The sequence below is a fragment of the Anabrus simplex genome, chromosome 3 (genome assembly GCF_040414725.1).
Source record: "Anabrus simplex isolate iqAnaSimp1 chromosome 3, ASM4041472v1, whole genome shotgun sequence".
Lineage (NCBI taxonomy): Eukaryota > Metazoa > Arthropoda > Insecta > Orthoptera > Tettigoniidae > Anabrus > Anabrus simplex.
This window is the reverse complement of record NC_090267.1, coordinates 316,839,621-316,860,280: the sequence shown is the minus strand read 5'-3', so window position 1 is coordinate 316,860,280 and position 20,660 is coordinate 316,839,621. Positions and strand designations below refer to the sequence as shown.

The 20,660-nt window shown below is 39.2% G+C and overlaps 1 protein-coding gene across 2 annotated transcripts in view; it reads left to right on the top strand.

Moving 5' to 3' along the window:
- The window catches only part of LOC136867269 (UNC93-like protein), a 95,824-nt gene extending 79,708 nt beyond the window's left edge, over positions 1–16,116 (top strand). For both annotated transcript variants that reach the window (XM_067144415.2, XM_068227064.1), the window contains exons 6-7: positions 3,178–3,445; positions 14,920–16,116. In XM_067144415.2, coding sequence (XP_067000516.2) covers positions 3,178–3,445; positions 14,920–15,131 — 480 coding nt within the window. In that variant the 3' untranslated portion in view covers positions 15,132–16,116. The remainder of the gene's footprint in view (positions 1–3,177; positions 3,446–14,919) is intronic.
- Positions 16,117–20,660: the final 4,544 nt, after the last annotated feature.

Sequence of the window (20,660 nt, the reverse complement as noted above, 5' to 3'; positions counted from 1 at the left end):
TTACGTCCCGCTAACTACTTTTACAAATGCTCCCAAATGCATCATTGTAAGTGCTTCTGATACGAATAATAATAAACTACTTTTACGGTTTTCGGAGGCGCCGAGGTGCCGAAATTTAGCCCAACAGGAGTTCTTTAACGTGCCAGTGAATCTACTGACACGAAGCTGACGTACTTGAGCACCCTCAAATATCACCGCACTGAGCCAGGATCGAACCTGGCAAGTTGGAGTCAGAAGGTCAGCGCCTCAACCGCCTGAGCCACTCAGCCCAGCATTACTACAGAATCTAACGGATATTCAGGTATTAAAAGTTCCTCCTATAGGAGTTAAATCAAATGACACGGAGCATTCTACATTTAACACATGAAAATACCACCGACCTCTGCTCCCTATCAAGCAAACAGAAGAACAACGACTAGCGACTTAAGTTGGCTCACAGATGGAACCTCTTTGGTAACCTGGAATTAAGTTTATAGGATCACAATGGAATATGAAAAACGATACGCTTCTAATATATGCATACACTGATTGTGGATATTGTGGTTGCAATGGTCTAGCGCTCAGCTATTCAGGCAGATCGCTTCGAAACCGCCGGTAACTCTCTGTAGTGCATCATTTCAAGTCACCAGCCATGTAAAGAGGATAGCGTGAGAGAAGAGTGGCATCTTTCGTGCAAATCAGAATACAAACTAACCTGTAGCAGCATGCTATGACCTTAACCTCCAAACGTAGCTTCGCGCCGGTATCATCACCTCTTACCTTTATTAGAAAGATTCACGGAAGGAAATAAGCATATCTGGGGAATGCGTTATACCATTACAGGCGACGGAAGATACGTTTCCATCCGCACATGCAATACAGATATTTCTGTTAACACCCAACTTAGAGTTACCTACAATCTGAGAGCAGGAAGTGGAGTATCGTATATTGCAATTTGCTTTACGTCGCACCGACACGGATAGGTCTTATGGCGACGATGGGATAGGAAAGGACTAGGAATGGGAAGTAAGCGTCCGTGGCCTTGATTGAGGTACAGCCCAAACATTTGCCTGGTATGAAAGTGGGAAACCACGGAAAACCATCTTCATGGCTTCCGACAGTGGGTTTCGAACCCGAATTCAAGCTTAAAGCTGCACGACACTAACCGCACGGCCACGTGCTCGATAAGTGGAGTATTATTAGCGGATTAATTCGTATGGAACGATGTATTATCATTATGTCCCAGCGTGACAATAGCAACATACTATAGGTCTTTAGGACGCTGAAGTTTATAGCAGCAGGCTCATCGAATTAATGGTGATGTTACCATGTCGAACATCATTAGTTATTCCAGATCCAGGCAATAGTTGAATGTCTTGTGACATGCCACATTACTGGAGTTTCCAAATGTATTTTGCCACCAAATCTGGGTATTGATGTAGTATTAATAATGTAGTATAGTTATTAAAACATCCGGATTCTTGGCTGAATGGTCAGCGTCGAGTTCAGAGTGTCCTGAGTTCAATCCCTGGATGGATCGGGGATTTTAATCGCGTCTGGTTAATTCCTCTGATTCGGATGTTGGGTGTTTGTTTCTGCCTCACAACTGTCACTAAAACAAACTACACTACCAACCACCACAGAAACACGTAATAGAGAATACATCTCTCAACATAGGGTTGACATCTGGAAGATCATCCTGCCGTGAAACAGGACCAGAGTCACATATACGATACAGACAGTGCCCACGACTTTACCAAGGTGTGAAAAAAAGAATAAGAATACCACTTGTTATTCTAAAGAGTTACTTTATTTTAGTAGTTGCTTTACGTCGCACCGATACAGATAGGTCTCGTGGCGACAATGGGACAGGAAAGGCCAGGGAATGGGAAGGAAGCGGCCGTGGCCTTAATTAAGGTACTGCCCCAGCATTTGGCTGGTGTGAAAATGGGAAACCACGGAAAACCATCTTCAGGGCTGCCGACAGTGGGGTTCGAACCCACTATCTCCCGGATGCGAGCTCACAGTTTCGCGCTCCTAAAGGGTTACTGAAAGTACACCTGTGTGTATGAGACTTGCGAGAGGTAAAATCTAGCAGTGTTTTTCTCATAGTGTTAGTGCTGGTGGCATGAGCCTCCACCGAGATAATGATGTTCGTTCAATTGTCCTACCAGTTTCATTCTGTTAATGCAGCACTACTCCTACTTATACCACATTAATTCAACATTGGAACTCACCTGAGAAATCCTCCTAGTATACTTAAGAATTAGTTTCCTGCCTGCCTCGACTTATGCTACTGTTATCCATTATAACGATTTTTAACGCGTGAACTAGGATGTTTGCTGTTACAGTATTACTGTATTTATCGCGAAATTGTGTATATTCTGGCAACATTTACTTGTAGTAAGTACAAAGTACCAGCATATGTTAGTACGAATCAACTCTTCTTGCTTCCCCATTACCGTGTAATTATCATAAACAGTAATTTCTACAATATATTACACACTTCTAAAACGCCGACAGATTAGTAAAGAGCAGCGCTTTGTAACCGGTAGTGATCATTTGTTGCTGTTTTCATAAGATATTATCTAGACCTCGCAACAGCTATTGTAGCAGAATAACGGAAAGTTCCAACATTTCGGAGAATTAAAGTGTCGGCAAAATTAAGAAGTAAAACGTGAAGAACTCGATAGATATATAAATCTTGACACCGATGTGTCTCATGTAATCCCAAGCCAATGTATCGAAGCGACAGCATGAAACTAGTTAAGGTATTGAATTTTGTAAACGCATAGCACATCTAAACATTTGAGAATGAAAAGATATCCCAGTGGTTCTGGTTTCGTTAAACGATTCATGAAACACAGATTCGCTTCGAGTTCCAGAGCAGGACTGACACAGCTTCGTGATCATGATGATGACGATAATAATAATAATAATAATAATAATAATAATAATGTGTGTGTGTGTGGGAGGCGGGGTGACCTTGGGGGAAGAGGGTGTGGATAATTATGCTGTCTATAACACAAGTGTATAAATGATGCAGCTAATTTTGTATCTTGGTTTCTTCCTTTACAATCGCTCGACTGCGGATGTCCCTTCCTACACCCTCTTTCCCCTATTCCCTTACAAAAAAAAAAAAAAAAAAAGGGAATTTCAATCACTGGAATGTTGAAGATGAATTCATGTTACTTTCAGTCGTTTGTAGCGTGTGCTTGGGGTATCCGGAACATCGGTTACGTGATCATCTGCTACGGACTGGCCAACTCTGGACTGGCTCTCATAACTGGCTGGTTGGTAGCCCGCGCGGGACGGCGGCCTGTCCTGTGCATCGCAGCCTCACTTCATGTTATCATCATGGCGTCCCTGTATGCCTGGCAGCCTAACCCTGACCAGAGTGTGCTGTTCTTCGTAGTGGCGGCACTGTTAGGTGCTGCAGACGGACATTGGTGTGTGCAACTCAACTGTAAGTAGAATTCTGGTAACTGTTTGAAAACATAACTATTCGTCACATAAATTCTGCGACCGGGAGAAAGCATTGGTATATTTCATTAATTCCCTTAGCAAGGAACTGTACAATATATTATTTTGGGGATGTTAGGTCGTGTAATAATTATTACTGTATACTGACGCGTTTCAAACCTGCGAAGAGGATCGCCTTCAGAGCAAAAAAAGGATTAATGAAAACTGTAAATGTAAATTGTGTGTTAGAATGCGAGAGGGAGCCTATTCACAAATTGTTAAAAATGAGTTATTGGCATTTTCTTTTTGCTACTTGCTTTACGTCGCACCGACACAGATAGGTCTTATGGCGACGATGGGACAGGGAAGGGCTAGGAGTGGGAAGGAAGCGGCCGTGGCCTTAATTAAGGTACAACCCCAGCATTTGCCTGGTGTGAAAATGGGAAACCACAGAAAAACATCTTCAGGGCTGCCTACAGTGAGGTTCGAAACCACTATCTCCCGAATACTGGATACTGGCCGCACTTAAGCGACTGCAGCTATCGAGCTCGATTATTGGCATATTTGGATATTACTATTATATATTTGTTAACCTATAATATATGAAGAATTATTATCCACTTTTACTCTCCCACTGTACAAAAGAAGTATTTTGGAATATTTCTGAATAACAAACTTGCAGTGCGAGAGGTAGCTAAACCACGCAGTAACATTACGTCAGCTAATAGTAGTCAATAGCACACGCGCTTGCTGTTGACATCATTGATGACGGTGACAGTTGGCTGCTTAGAGTCGGTGGAACTTAAACCACGGACACTATTACTAAAGTTTAAATGTAACTTGAAATTCATGTTGAAGTAAATCTGAACATAATCTCATTTTAAAACGAGTAATTGACTGTTGTAAAAGTAACAGATTTTTAAATTCCATTTTTTAGATTTGGCGATTTGGAGCTGATATTTTTCAGATAAACTAGCAGTTTCCCGCTGGCTCCGCCCGCAATGTACAAAGTATGGTGTTGTTCGTTACTATCCTCACGGATGTATTTGCAAAGTTTCGAGTTAATGAAATAAAGCAAGTGATCTGCTGTGGTAATAGAATGTATCATTATGTCAACAAAACACTTGAAAATACATTACACAAAGAAATTGAATTAAACATTCCTTGGAACAAAACCACTCGCCGAACTGTTAAAAAGTCCTTTAAAGATTTTCGTCATGGAGATAAATGTATTCATAACTTTTCGCAGAATCTTCCAATTTAAGTAGTTATTATCTCAAAACAAAGCGCTTGATCCACTGAGTGTTTTTAGACCAAAACGAACTACATACCTCAGTTAGAACGAAAGATATGATTGCTTCAATTAGAAAAAAAAATGTTGAAGAAATGAGACGTCGAATTGAATGTGCACTCATAACTTTCCTTAGAATCAACCAATTTGAATAGTTAAGAGCTGAAATGAAAGAGCTTGATCCACTGAGTGTTCTTAGGCCAAAACGAACTCCATATCTCAATTAGAACAAAAAATAAGATTGCCTCAAAGAGACAAAAATTGAAAAAAAAAATTGGGGAAGGCGGAAGTTAAGTGATTTATAGTACCTGATGACAAATCTGTGCATGAATACCTTTCAGTTAAAAAAATAATGAAGGAAATCGACCGGATAGAATGGCCGGACTGACTGACTTAAGTTTTCATAAATTTTGTAATATATAAATAATGGATATCAGTGGACTATTTTACTATATTATATTGTGTATAAATAATTGCTTATGAACCAAAAATGTGACTGTTAATGTTAGAAAAATAGTTCATTTCAGGGCCTCCAGAATCGAGGAGTATAGTCACTATGGAGTGACAATTGCCATTTAACGTTTTAATTCATCTTTCTTATCGCTCTGAATACGATCCTGGTTGCAGGTTTGAAACGCATTAGTGTATAATAATTATCATTATCATCCCCAAAATAATCTATATATTTAAAACAGTAGGCTGATTTTTGTTACAGCGAGTTTGAGAGAATGGTTCAACCGACTGACATCGTAAAATATTCTTTCGAAAGCTCTTGGCCTGTAAATGTGCAGAGTGTCTTTAAAAACATACTAACTGTAGTACCCAGCGTTGCCCGGGTAGTTCTTGAATGTTTACTTTTAAGATTTGCATTACCAGTTAGTTATGTAAGAAGTGAATGTTTGCAGAATTCCTTTTTGACTTGCAGATTGATATGTTACGATCTATTATGCAGTTTTAGAATTATGTAGATGTGTTTGATTTCAAGATTTAGATGATTTAATTTTCGAGTAAAACTTTGTCCTTATGGAAGCTCGAATCGACTGGGAAGTATTTGATCCTGTCAAAAATTAATAAAGGGACTGTTGTTCTGTAGTAGGTCTCCTGTATTATTGATTATTTTTGCCTTTGCTGACTGACTCGTTCTACTTCTTCTGAAGGAGCTAGTTTTGAATATCATGGCTATGATGATGATGATGATGAAGTGAACTTGTGTGCCTATTCATTGCGAAGAAAGCTAATTAATACGGTTCAGACTGGCGTACTGTTGAATATATGATGCTCCGTTATCTGCAGGCCATCTATCTTGGAGGCATTAGTTTCTGCAGATTGAGGCCATCAGTGGATGCAAGTGTCAAGCGTTTGGTTTCAATATACGTTTCACGGTACTTCGGCCAACGGCGTATCCATACTGAAGCACGGTTCCCTTAATATCGTACTCGTTAAGAAACATTGGGCGTGGAAACCACTTAAGTGAGTAAACCATATACTGTAGACCCACTTCTTAACACACAGACTATTTAGAAAATTGTACTCTTATTTTATGTGATTTTGTAATTTCTGAAGTATAATATATTTGGAAATACAGTGTCACTGGTAACAATGAAGATACGTTGTACAAACTTAACAATGGCATACAAGCTGTAACAAAATCTCCGTTTTAAAATCTGGAGTACATTCTTGGTATATTTAAAGGTCCTTTATTGAACTCACATGTGAAATAAACACAAAAAGCACTTCAGCACGAAAAAGTCGGCGATTAAAACACCAAGACATCAATATTGAATAACAAAGTTTTGTATATTTCTATCTGGATTCCTTTCAAATTCTTCGTTGCTCTCCATTTTTATCGATCTCACGAATTACAATTCGAAAGCAATAAATAATAAAGAGCCACCAGAACGGGTAGGCTGAGTCACAGACATCCACTGGTGGATTAGCGAGGCAATCTAATGAGAAAAATAAGGAACTAAAAGAAAGACAGACATCTGGCGGAAATATTAAAGTACAACGAGTATATCCGGGCTTTTAAAATATGTATCTAACAGACAGCGATATTCCGAGTATATTCCAGATTTTATGTTAAAAGGCTAGAGGAGGAGCGGAATGAAACTGACATCCCTACTTCAAATAAACCCCGGTTCAAGGTGCCTCATCATTGACCCCTAGCTCAACCAACGGTGATGTTTACTTCGCTAATGTCTAGGAATGAAAATATATATATATATGTAATTATGCAGCTAATATCACAAAGTACTATGCTAATACCTTTGGGTATCATGAATACCATTAATTTGAGAATTAGAATGCATTTTTAGACAAAAATTAAGTAATAAGTATACATGCTTATTCAGCTAAGGTGTCCACCTCAAATAACAAAGGTGCAGAGATTCAGCTGCCACAGCACCTTAACAATCTCCAAAGAGTCTGTCAGTTTCCCTATCTTGGTTCAATAATCGAGTATAAAAGTAGCTGCGAAAAAAAACCTCGCATCATTATAGGACGTACAGCTATGGCAAAATTAAAGATGATCTGGCAAGATAGAGGAATATCTAAGAATACGAAGAAAATATTAGTCCATTCGCTTGTGTTGTCGATCTTCCTGTATGAATACGAAACTTGGACCATAAAAGCTAAATGAAATGAAATGGCGTATGGCTTTTAGTGCCGGAAGTGTCCAAGGACAAGTTCGGCTCGCCAGATGCAGGTCCTTTGATTTGACACCCGTAGGTGACCTGCGCGTCGTGATGAGGATGAAATGATGATGAAGACGACACATACACCCGGCCCCCGGACCAGCGGAATTAACCAATTATGGTTAAAATTCCCGACCCTGCCGGGAATCGAACCCGGGACCCCTGTGGCCAAAGGCCAGCACGCTAACCAGTTAGCCATGGAGCCGGACATAAAATCTAAAGTCAGGAACCGAATCAACGCCTTTAAAATGTAGTGTTTGAGAAGGATGTTGCGAATACCGCGGACAGCCAGGCGAACAAATGATTCCATCATCCTGGAAATTGGAATACAAGAAAGTTTGTGCCAAGTTGTGTACCAGAGAATCCTGCAATTCTTTGGTCACATTATGACAAGAGAGGATGACAACCTGGAAAAATTAATTGTCCAAGGAAAAGTTTCTGACACGAGGACGGGTCGCAAAAACATGGGTTGATAAAGTAAGAGCGATCGAGGACTTACCATGGAGAGTTACTGTCCGGAAAACGCAAGTACGTACAGAATGGTATCAGCTTATAAAAGAAAAAACACAGACCTTGGGTCACGATACTCAGTCATGACTGGAACGACTGGAGAGAGAGAGCATTTTCAGTAATGGTACCAGGGGGCTCATAATCGGACTTAGAGTACTTTCTTAATAATTAATTTAATGTTATTGGTTTTACGTCCCACTGGCTACTTCGGTTTTCGGAGACGCAGATGTGCCGGAATTTAGTCCCGCAGCAGTTCTTTTACGTGCCAGTAAATGTACCGACACGAAGCTGACGTATTTGAGCAGCTTCAAGTACCACCGGACTGAGCCAAGATCGAACCTGCCAAGTTGGGGTCAGAAGGCCAGCTCCTCAACCGTCCGAGCCACTCAGGCCGGCAGAGTACTTTTCTCGTGGCGTCAGTATCATCTAAGATAATGGTACTAACTTTGTTTTTAAATGGAACTACACCGTTTCCTACACATAGCCTTAACCGTATAAACATTACAAATTCATCACCGCGATTATTTTGAAAATCGGAGAAGTACTTCTCGAGAAAATGCAATGTATTAAACCGTGCTTCATTTGCCAGCTGGCGACTGCCCTGTTCGATTCGAACAACAATGTACAAATTTAATATTTCATCTCCTCCTTTTTTAAATTACATAATTAATCCTTCCACTTGAATTTCCTTTCTAATAATATTACTCTCCATCCTTTTATCCTATGCAACCTGCAAGCATTGTTCTGCTGTTATTCTGTAGTATATTTGAAACAGAATCGCTTTCCAATAGATGAACATATAGCTTTTCTTTAAATAACAATAAACGGCTGCATTCATTAATTCTTGAATACAAAATTATAAAGAAAATAAGTAATTTTGTACTCTTTACCTTTGTTCTCTCTGGGTATGAAAAAGTTACTGAATTTAAAATCCATTCTGGCCTTCAAGTGTGATGGCTTTAAAAGGAAATGCATTTGCAGATTTATATTTGACAGGCGTCATAAACTTCGTATAGCCGGTATGTGTAATTCCACCGCTTACAGCTTGGAAGGGGCAAATGTCACTCACAACTATATGGAGTCACGTATGACAGAAGCGAACTCTCCATGGAAAATATGGATGATGAGATCAATGAATTTATGACGAGTCGTTTCAGGAGCAGAATTAATATATTTTCCGTAGCATATCTGTCTGTTAGGTCATCAGCCCCCAGGCTGGTTGGATCCTCAAATAGCACCACCAAAGGTTATGCGGTTATAAGGAAACCCCAAAAACCAATGGAAGCACCAAAATGAGGCGTACTAGGCAAGATGAGGAGTGAGGTAGTTTGCCATTGCTTTCCTCACTGGGTCAGAAAGTACTATTGCAACACCTTTCGTAACACTCAGATGCACTAGCCATGCTCTGAATGTCATTACTCAGCACTACTCATACCCCAGCAACTTTCATATTGTCACAGCCATGGATGTTGACTGGGACTTAGGTGGAAGCTACACTTTACTCTGGCCTGTTCCAAGGGATGGATGCAAAAGTACTGTATCCATCAAGAAATGACAGCAGGCAGTTCCGTAGCATACGCAAGTTAAATTAAAATGTGTGTCATCGTCGCCATAAGACCTATCTGTGTCGGAGCGACGTAAAGCCCCTAGCAAAAAAAAAAAAAAAATGTGTGTCACGCAGAGTAACTAGAGATGAAGGTTTGAAATACACTTGTTGACACCCCCTCCCTCCCTCCCTCCCGAGCGAGTCTAATCTAAATATTTGTGCATTCACTCCATGCAAGTGCTTATGAGTAACACCTTAATCTAAGCTCACTGGCGTCAGACTCCTGCGCTGTATGGTCAGTATACCGGTCATTGACGCAGAGGGTCACGGCTTCGATTCACGGCAGCAATGGGTGTTTTACTGAGTGTGATCAATTCCTCTGTTTCAGATACTGGGTATTTTTGCTTATATTAATACACTTCTCATCATTTACATACAAAACAGCTCACTACCAACCAACACAAACACGCAATGCTGAACTCATCCCTCCACATAGGATTTGCGTCTCCGAAAACCGTAAAAGTAATTAATGGGACACAGTCTTCTTCATACGCACACAACACACCACTCTACCGACCATAAAAGGAACAAGCAACAGAAAATACATCTCTCTAAATAGATGTTGCCATCGGGAATGGTATCCGGCAGTAAAACAGGCCCAAGCCTACATATACGACACAGTTCACACCCGTGACACTACAACGGTATGACAAGAAGATACAATAACTACACGATTCGTTTTCTGAAATGATTTTAAGTCTATTATCAATAACGTGCCCTAAAATCTCTAAGATAATACTTTTAAAACATTCTCCTTCTTAATCGTAACCTTACTCATACATTTTTCTAATATTTGCGCTACTAACTATTATTTTTAAATTAAACGTTCTTGTGTGAAAAACACCAGCCTAGAGCATGCTGTTCATGTACAGTATACAAAATACACCACCGTAAAATATTTCATGCAAATATCAACAGTACTTGATGATGAGAAACAAGGATACAATTAATTTTGCGGAATATTGGCAACAAACATATTGTGATAGAGTGGAATGTAAACACGTAATGTACATCGATATTTGAAGGAGCGCAGGTAATTACATTTTATCCAATTAATGAGGGAATTAATATATATAAAGACAAATAAATAGGAAAGAGCAATTATTTGATCCACAAAGGTGTATCTTCTTCCTTAGTTCCTTGGCCTGTCTGACGTTCCAAAGGTATTTTAGTGTCATGTGATCAGGATGATGACATTCCAGCCGCACTGCTCGTCTTTCTTGACTCCATTACATCAGACAAACTCATGAGACTGGGTGAACTTCATTCCAGGCCTCAGTCTAGAATATCAAAAGGAGCCGGGAATCGAACCCGGAATTACGGGTAAACAGAAGACACGCTTTCCTTACACCACGGAGAAGGTCAATAATAAAATCTACAACAATAAACAACTTTATCAACTTGTGAAAATGAAAACCTACAACCTGTTATCCAGTCATTGACCGGGTCAGGGATGTAATGAATGAAGCAGATATAGGCTATTAGTACGATGGGGTCGCCACTCCCAAAGTGATTTATTAATGAATGATATATGCTATGAAATGATAATGGAGAGTGTTGCTGGAATGAAAGATGACAGGGAAAACCGGAGTACCCGTAGAAAAACCTGTCCGACCTCCGCTTTGTCCAGCACAAATCTCACATGGAGTGGCCGGGATTTGAACCACGGTGTCCAGCGGTGAAAGGCCGACGCGCTGCCGTCTGAGCCACGGAGTTAATCAACTTGCATATAGCTATACAGCTAGCTAACCGAGTAAGTTGGTCGTGCGGTCAGGGGCGCGAAGCTGTGAGCTTGCATTCGGGAGACGGTGAGTTCGAATCCCACGTCAGCAGCCCTGAAGACGGTTTTCCGTGATTTCCGATTTCCACACCAGGCAAATGCTTGGCTGTACATTAATTAGGCCACGGACGCTTCCTTCCAACTCCTAGCCGTTTCCTGTCCCGTCGTCGCCATAAAACCTATCTATGTCGGTGCGACGTAAAGTAAAAGGAGGAAAAGCTAGCTACTGAAGAGATTTGATGATGCTTGATGATGGTTGTTGTTACAAGAAGCCTAAAATATAAGGTCATCGGCCCCTTACGGGATTTGATGACTTCACAAGTTAAACAGGAAAAAAATTGATTAAACAAAGTTACAATATTCTCTGCGTGATGATGGTGATAAGAATTGAAACAACAAGACTTTGGCAGTCCTTTCTAACATCCATTGAAGTAGGAAGAGTTCCCAGCTCTTGCAGAACCATGGTAGGGGCTGAGGGTTGGAAATGGAAGACACTCTGGGATTGTATGTCTGTTATGATTGAAAAGAGCAGGAATTGAACAACAGAGGTCAGATATGGAAGACAGCAAGGAGAGTGTATTTCAAATAGAATAATTGCCAGACTTTGGTAGTGTCCAATGACTTTCATACGATGCGACCTTGTGGGAGAGTTGTCCCCTAATATCAATTCATAATAATTTGGACCTTGTATCTATTATTAATCTACTCTGAAAGATCCAGCGGCGTGTGGGAAGTATTAAACATACCCCATAGTAATTAACCGGAGACCAGAATATAAAGTAATAATAATAATAATAATAATAATAATAATAATAATAATAATAATAGCGAGTAAATATATAACAAATCAAACACATTGGTATTTGATCTGGTTATGTCATTGTCAAGCTGTGACCTCCTTAGAGAAGAAAACTTTTAGCACGAAAATAAACTAATTTTATTTTTCTACTTGAACTCCTGGGGCCGCAACCTGGTAATATGTCAGTTTTCGGTTTTCATCACAGTAACAGAGTTCCGCCTGTTGCTCTGTTGCTAGTCCGTTCTGTAGTCAAATGCATTATTGAAGACAACTGAATTTTATGCCAAAAAACCTATAAAGATTTTTCAGTGCGCTATTCTGACGAATTTACTTAACAACAAGTGCAGTAAGGTATGATAAAATGAAAGTGATAAAAATAGAGAAAATTAGCATCAAGGTGTTGATCACCTAGATGTCAGACACCTTAAAAACAACAATCATACTCATATCAATTATATTAGCTGGACTGAGGGGCTCAGTGACTAGAGCGCTGGCGTTCTGAACACAAGTTAGCGGGTTCCAACCCGGCTCAGTCCAGTGTTATTTGAATCTGCTGGAATACGCCAGCGTCATGTCGAAAAATTTACCGGTACCTAATAGAACTCCTGCGGGACATAATTCTGGCGTCTTCGCGTCTCTAAAAAGTATAAAAACTTGTTTGTTAAAGATGCTCTACGTCGCACCGACACATCATTTGACTGGCGCGAAAATGGTAACGACAGCAACCCAACATCAAGGCTGCCGACAGTGGTGTACGAGTCCAGCACCTCCCAAATGTAAACTCATCGGTACGTTCCCCTAACCACACGTCCAACTCGCTCGGTACTATTATTAACAACTATTATCAGAGGAAAAAAGAGTGAAGGGATACAATTCTTCAAAAAATGAAGGGGTCGGCAAAAGAAAGGGAAATACTATGGCAATCGTGAAATTGAAAATAATTCTAGACCTTGAAAAATATATTTATTTATTTTATTTTTTGCTATTTTTTGCTTTACGTCGCACCGACACAGATAGGTCTTATGGCGACGATGGGGAGAGGAAAGGCCTAGGAAGTGGAAGGAAGCGGCCGTGGCCTTAATTAAGATACAGCCCCGGCATTTGCCTGGTGTGAAAATGAGAAACTACGGAAAACCATCTTTAGGGCTGCCGACAGTGGGGCTCGAACCCACTATCTCCCGATTACTGGACACTGACCGCACTTAAGCGACTGCAGCTATCGAGCTCGGTTTGAAGAAAAAACATATATATATACCGTTGAGCATGTGAGTGTGAGCAGGAGTTGAATAAGCGAGGTCGGATTGGAAAGGTGGATATGGTGAGCTTAACACATGTAAATGGTAGCAATATTTGAATCAGTTACAGGTCAAAGGATATTCGGTGCAGTAAGAGATCAGGATGGGTGGAGAATGAGGACAAATGTAGAGCTGCAAGGACTGTTTAGCCAGCCAGATATTGTTAAGCAGGGAAGAATTAGGTGGGCCGGTCATGTTCAGAGAATGGCAGAAACCTGCACCGTTAAAAAGGTGTTTATAAGAAAACTTGATGAAAGGAGGAGGAGAGGAAGACCCAGGAAAAGATGGATTGATGATGTTGAGGATGACCTTAGAATGTTACGAGTTAAACGTTGGAGAAGAAAAGCTGAGGACCGAGATGAATGGAGGCAGGTGATAAAGGAGGCCAAGGACCTACAAGGACTGTAGCGCCGACCAGTAAGTAAGTAAGTAAGTAAGTACAGGTCAAAAGGTCGTAACTCCACGCTCCTAAATTGTGAGAGACTGGAAGATCTGACCATTGAGCGACCCGTGACACGCTATCTTTCTCTGTTGTCTAAGATACTTAACTGTAGAACCGATGTTACAGTGCGCACAAATCTAGTTCTGCTCCTATATCTCAGAAGATAGCTCGAACGTCACGGCAATTTTCTTGTAAGCAAAGATCCCCTAGTTAAATTTAGCTCGTGTTGTACTGTTTATATTTGTACTTAACATTTTTATGACATTTACTCAATATATGTTATCCAGACTAATAACTGAAAACCACAACTTGACGTTATCATCATAAATATCAGTATTTAATTTTATTCCCCTTCAGATAAATGATAAGTTGTTGGCTTGTTTAATTTTTACCCTAACTTAGCGTCCAATGAAGATGCTTTTTTCTTATAATGTTCTTTATGTAGTAAGACCCAGCATCTTAGGTTTAATAAGAGGTAACCACGCCTGACATGACATACAAAGGACTTTTATATCGAATATTCTCGACAAATTATTAGAATGAAAGGTACACCTAACCTAACCTAACCTAACCTAAACCCATGGCACTACATCCCTGAAAGGCCTTGGCCTACCAAGTGACCGCTGCTCAGCCCGAAGGCCTGCAGATTACGAGGTGTCGTGTGGTCAGTACGACGAATCCTCTCTGCCGTTATTCTTGGTTTTCTAGACCAGGGCCGCTACCTCACCGTCAGATAGCTCCTCAATTCTAATCACGTAGGCTGAGGGGACCTCGAACCAGCCCCCAGATCCAGGTAAAAATCCCTGACCTGGCCTAGAATGGATCCCGGGGCCTCCGGGTAAGAGGCAGATACGTTACCCCTACACCACAGGCCCGGACTGAAAGGAACACTACACCAGTAGTCTGTAATACGTCTTTTTTAATTTGTAGATATCTTGGTAAATACATTTTTTTCAGTTGAGACTCCCTTTAATATCATCGTCATCATCATTATCATTATACGAAACACTAGTCGTCCATATAACAGGAAATAATTACTTGTATTTAATTTGTATGTTCCAGCACTCTACGCTATCTTGTTCCCGGGGAAGGAGGAGGCAGCTTACAGTAACTTCCGCCTGTGGCAGTCCGTTGGATTCATCATCGCCTTTTCCTACAGTCACTACCTGTGCACATCTGCCAAGCTCTACGTCGTAATAGGGCTATTGGTCTTTGGTGTAGCAGGATACTTAGCCATCGAATTCAGTCGATCCCGCAAGACGGATCCTCTGTGAAAATTGTAGCATCCAATTGAGTTAACTACTTCAAACTCACGTTCTTTATAATAAGGAACCATACATATAAATAAGGGAAATTATCTCATGGGTCTCATATTGTCGTTTGACGAGAGAGGAATACTGAAATTTGCTACAACTCCAAGATGTGTCCACTACAAAGGTATGGTCCAAGAACCTTGCAAGATACTCTTTCTGTGAAAGAATTCGTGAAACCTAGAATTAAAGTACAGTAATAAAGAACTGTAATATAAATTTGAATAGAATATGGAGGGGGGAGTGATAATCTAGTTCTGTTACAAAAACTATGTATATATAATCTATTGAAGTAGTGATTATATTGATTATAATTTACTCCCAAATGCTAACGGAGGAAGCAACATGTAGAGTGATTGAACGTTAGATACGCTACAAGGACATACAGATTGTGGAACGATGGAATCGTAAGCGAGAAAGAGGTAGATTCATTTTTCGAATGACCTTACAATTTGTTTTTTCGACTCACATGGGTTTGTTTCAGAAACTGGAAACTCTCTGTTCCGGAAGAGTAAGATTTGTGCAACATGGTGAAAAGAAATGAATCTATTTAACCGACCAGTATTAATACAAATGAAATCCTTAAATATGTGCCACGTTTATTTCAGACCACCATAATAATAACCGTTCGTGATTGACCAATAATAAAAGGAATAGAGTTCTTCTTGTTTCTCAACTCTAGTGGCATCGTGAGTACTGTGTCACACCTGTGGACTTGGGCCATTTTCATGGTCGGATCTTCTTCCTGATACCACACCCCATATGGAAGGATGTATTTAATTATTTCATGTTTTATATGGTGATTATATGTGAAGTGTCTTATGTGTAAATATACAGGTGTGTATTAACAGAAACACGAAAGCTCAGCCTAGCCAGAAATTGGACATGAACCGAAGGCCGCTACGCTTGTAATTCATTCAAACAATCGAGTAAAACACTTTTCAATTTATTGGAGTCTTCTAATAGGTTATAATATTCCATTAATCTTCAACTATGTACCACAGCTATATGGACTACAATACTGATACCACCATTGTGGACAGTAATAAATGTATCAGAAAGCGATAACATGTAACTTTTTTAAAATAAAAATATATAAATAAAATTACTCAAAAACTTAATAATAAAATTAATAAGCATAATTAACCGAAATGTCCGTAGTATGGGCGCCAGAGTTCACCAGAATGGATCCCTCGAATTTAGATAAGAGCATGATAAACTTTATATCCCAGGGCGTGTACATAATGCTGCGTACTGGCACATCTGCTACAGGCCTTACCTAACCTCCTGAAAACGACTAATTAGGTAGGAACTGCACCTAGGTTCATCAATAACACTGATTCTAAAATAGCTAACTATATTCTTAACAAATTCCGTGCATGAGCACCTCATCAACATACAACATTATACATATAATACACACATAAAATATTGCTGGAAGACTCCATATTTACAACAACAACAACAACAACAATAATAATGAAAATCGTGGGAAAACGAAAGCGAGAACTAAGCTACCATTTGTAGATAGTCCGATGAACAATGTACATGTATGAAGATAAATACCCTTCACTGTCTCTATATCAATTCGACTTACCGATTCCATTATCGGCAGTTATCACATCACACAGATACTGTACCTTGTACTACTGTGTTCACATATTTTAACACTTGTTGTAAAGATATATACACACGTCTGTCGATCCTCAACATAAATTTATGGAAAGTCTGAGATAGCTTTCACCAACATATAATGCTAGGCCGCCACAAGTGCTACAGTACTTAATGCTCAAGCACTCTCCACAATCAGTCACTTTCCACGAACATAACAAGACTACGCTCCACGAACGTTTGAAGTCCAGTCCATTGCAGCCGTGTCAATCCAGTACCGTGTATCAGCACCACTTCCTTCCCGTACAGTGCGTCAGTTGTAGTTGTAGTTATCTTCCTTCTCGTTCCTTTACAATCACCTCTACAATCACCCCTGTTGCCGCCTTATGATCAACCTTTATAGACATCAACATCCCCCTCCTCTCAGATGATACGTCTGGATTGGTGCTTGCCAGCCAATCATGAGTGATCTCAAGTCAAGACCAAGCCCTGAACTTCTCCTTGCTTCCAAGAGATAAACAAACACTCGGGAGTTTTACATGAATCATCAAATTTCCCTGGTACAACAACAAGCTCATCTCATCAGGCTGGGATATATACATGACTAATGGAATTTCCTGACACAAGTACATCACAACAAACACTGGGGTAGCCATATGACTCATTCAAATTACCAGAGTTATTAAAGCAATGTTTTCCCACTCGTGCAAAACAAATTACTCATACCTACATATGTGGATATCTTCCAGCTTACCAATATAAATGGCAAAATATACAAATGAATTACTGATAATAATAATAATAATAATAAATCGAATACTGACAATAATATCTATAACTTCTACATATAATTCGGGGGTGTGATATATGTACTATCACAAACATAACCTTTTGATTGTTATTAATAAATACACTAATATAAAGACTGAGAAGAGGTTCAGATAGAAACTGAAACTGAAAAAAACTTGACACAGTACCTGCCCAGCCCTTCAGGGCAGAGAACCTATAATGGAAATAGCAACCTGTTGTTGCGGATAATTAAATGGTGTGAGAAGCATTTCCGTGTTACTACGAAATCGACTGTGCTCTAGAGGGCAATACCATCCGCTTAGACATCACTGTGTTCGTCACATTAGTATTAAGTGACGTGCTTAATTGGTAAATAAGTCAGTTGATTTCACAATGTCCACAAAATCATCAACGTGTCATAATAATAATAATAATAATAACTTTTTCACACAAGTTTAATACAAAAGATAAAGAACATTTGGCAATCTGGAAAATTAGAGTGATTTTTCACTAATGTTATCAACTACATTCATAAGAGTTATAAGGCAGTAAATTATTGAAATCTTCAAGATTTATTAAAAGAACAAAGAACTTATAAGCATATTACTCTTTACAAGCTACAAAAGGTAAGCCAATATATATTCAGTTGGAGATTGTTGGTGATTATACCAAGATAAGAATTTCTTGAAAGTTCTCGGATTGTAACTGATATAAAAATTATATTGATGGAGAAGACAAGATAATTATATATCAAATAATAAATTAACCTCTCCCTGGTTTACTATGGGAGCTTAATAGCTATTTCTTAGCTTAAATCAGGTGGAACTTCCTTTACGGATATAATAATCCAGAAACATGTATTTACGTTTTATGAAAGGTTTGTAACTTAACGATTACAGGCATATTTGTATTATTTTCTGTTGTAAATTGTTACTGTTACATAACTGGTACATAAAAGGTTCCAGAATTCATTGGAAATATCGGAGAAATATATTTTAATTAGTGGAAGATTACGTTCAGTATGCTTGAAGTTTTGTATGCGATATATTAAAAAAAATAAAAGTAAATTTTGATCCTTTGCATCTTCATTTCTGCCACCATTTCCTGACCGGCTTCAGAGAGCAGTTTGTTGGGTTTTCGTAACGGGGTTCTAAACTTAGCGTGACCGGCTCCATGGCTAAATGGTTAGCGTGCTGGCCTCTGGTTCAAGGGGCCCAGCGTTCGATTCCGGGCCGGGTCGGTGATTTTAACCTTAATTGGTTATTTCCGCTGGTCCGGGAACTGGTGTGTGTGTGTGTCGTCCTTAAAAAACGGAAAATTCAAGAAAAAACGAAGAGTTAATTAAAAAATAAGAAAAACATATCAGTAAAAAGTATTTATAAAAGGAAAAAGCGCAGCGGAGTGGTTTTTTAAGAATGTATAAGGAGTTTCATGTACTAGCAAAATTACAGCCGCTCAATAAAAAAATGAGTGCATAGTATTGAGTATGTTCTTCGCAGGCACTCTCTTCTCAGAAACAAGTGAATGTTTGTTGTGCACATTCACAGGGTTTGCATCTACATGGGATCAAATTTTAAATGCGAGCAACATAACATACTATGCGACTGTAGAGTATATTTAAAAAAACATTCAATACCTTTGCAACTATTCAAACATTCCTTAAATTTGGTACATATGTACGTTAGTACTGGGTGTAGAGTGGAAAAATAAATATTCTATGATTCTATGTGATGCAAGAACATATTAACAGCTTTTCGAATGTTTGTTCCAATATTTTCCACAAAATAGTAAAGAAAATAAGGCAATAATGTCACTCCTCTTCAAACCCTTCTACAGGATGAACCACCATCAGACTGCTAGGCCTACTTGTATAGGCCTATATTTTTCAAAAATGAGAGCTATATCCTTTGGAAGTGTTGCACGTTTTGGTGGTCTTTCTCCTGTAACTAATTATGACCACTTTGGTGCATCATCGAGAATACCTACATCTGAAGAATTATGATCATTTTTAAGTAAATCAGCCAATAAGTACAGCTGGAACTACAAACGACATACGAGGAACGTAGCAGTAAAGATCCTGTTGTGCTCATCTGCCACGCCCACTATTCTGGAGTATACAACTAAAATTAAAGGCAAGTATATAAAAATCATAGCGGGAACTGGTATATGAAAATTGATACAAAGGAAATTTTGGTCGGCCAGATGTCCTTAAAAGAGTATTTGTTAGTGTATAAAACTCCTAAATGCTAAAGAATGGTATTACTACCATTGCTCATCCCCCAGTCACTTTCATATCATCAAAGCACAGGGTGAAACTGACTTAGGTCAATGAAAGTAACAAATTGGTTTTTGCCTTACCAGGAGGTATACTTTACTGCAAACATTTTTCTCACCAGAAATTATTATTATTATTATTTTTAAATAATTCTTAAACTACAATCGATGTTAGAAGACGATGGAAGTTTGTCCTGAAGGAGGCCTCCTCCTTTCATGCTAGTTGATATACAGACTATTTCGAGATTGAATCCACTGACTCTGAGCAGGGAAGATGAACATTTAACCGAATGATCTGCTAAGCCTTTCCGATCAGTTTTGAAAATGTTCCAAGTTTAGCATATATTATCCTCAAGCAAGCAAATAAACAATCAGTTGTAGGTGTGTCTATATATTTAAACACAAGACAGCAGGAGTCACAAATTTGCATGTAATTCAAACCATGGAGACATGTTTCCTTCCTGAAAAGGCATACTATTTTACTAATATATGAAATCCAATATACAGAATATGTAGGAATTAACTGCATTAGAGAGTTTTCAGGATTTCAATGTACTTCATGACTGTTTGTACATAGAACAAAATTCTTTTGTGGTTGTGATACTCGTATCATTTGTTTGACGTCCCTTCAACTACTATACGTTTTAGGAAATGCAAAGGTCTAAGAATTTATTTTCCCACAGGAGTAAATGTGTCTGGAGCCAAATACACGGAACTCTTAGATTAAACTCCCTAAAACGACCAATTTAAATCACCTCAATGGCCACCGACCTTAGCCAGAATTAAATCCGCGATATTGATAGCGTGAAGATGATGACA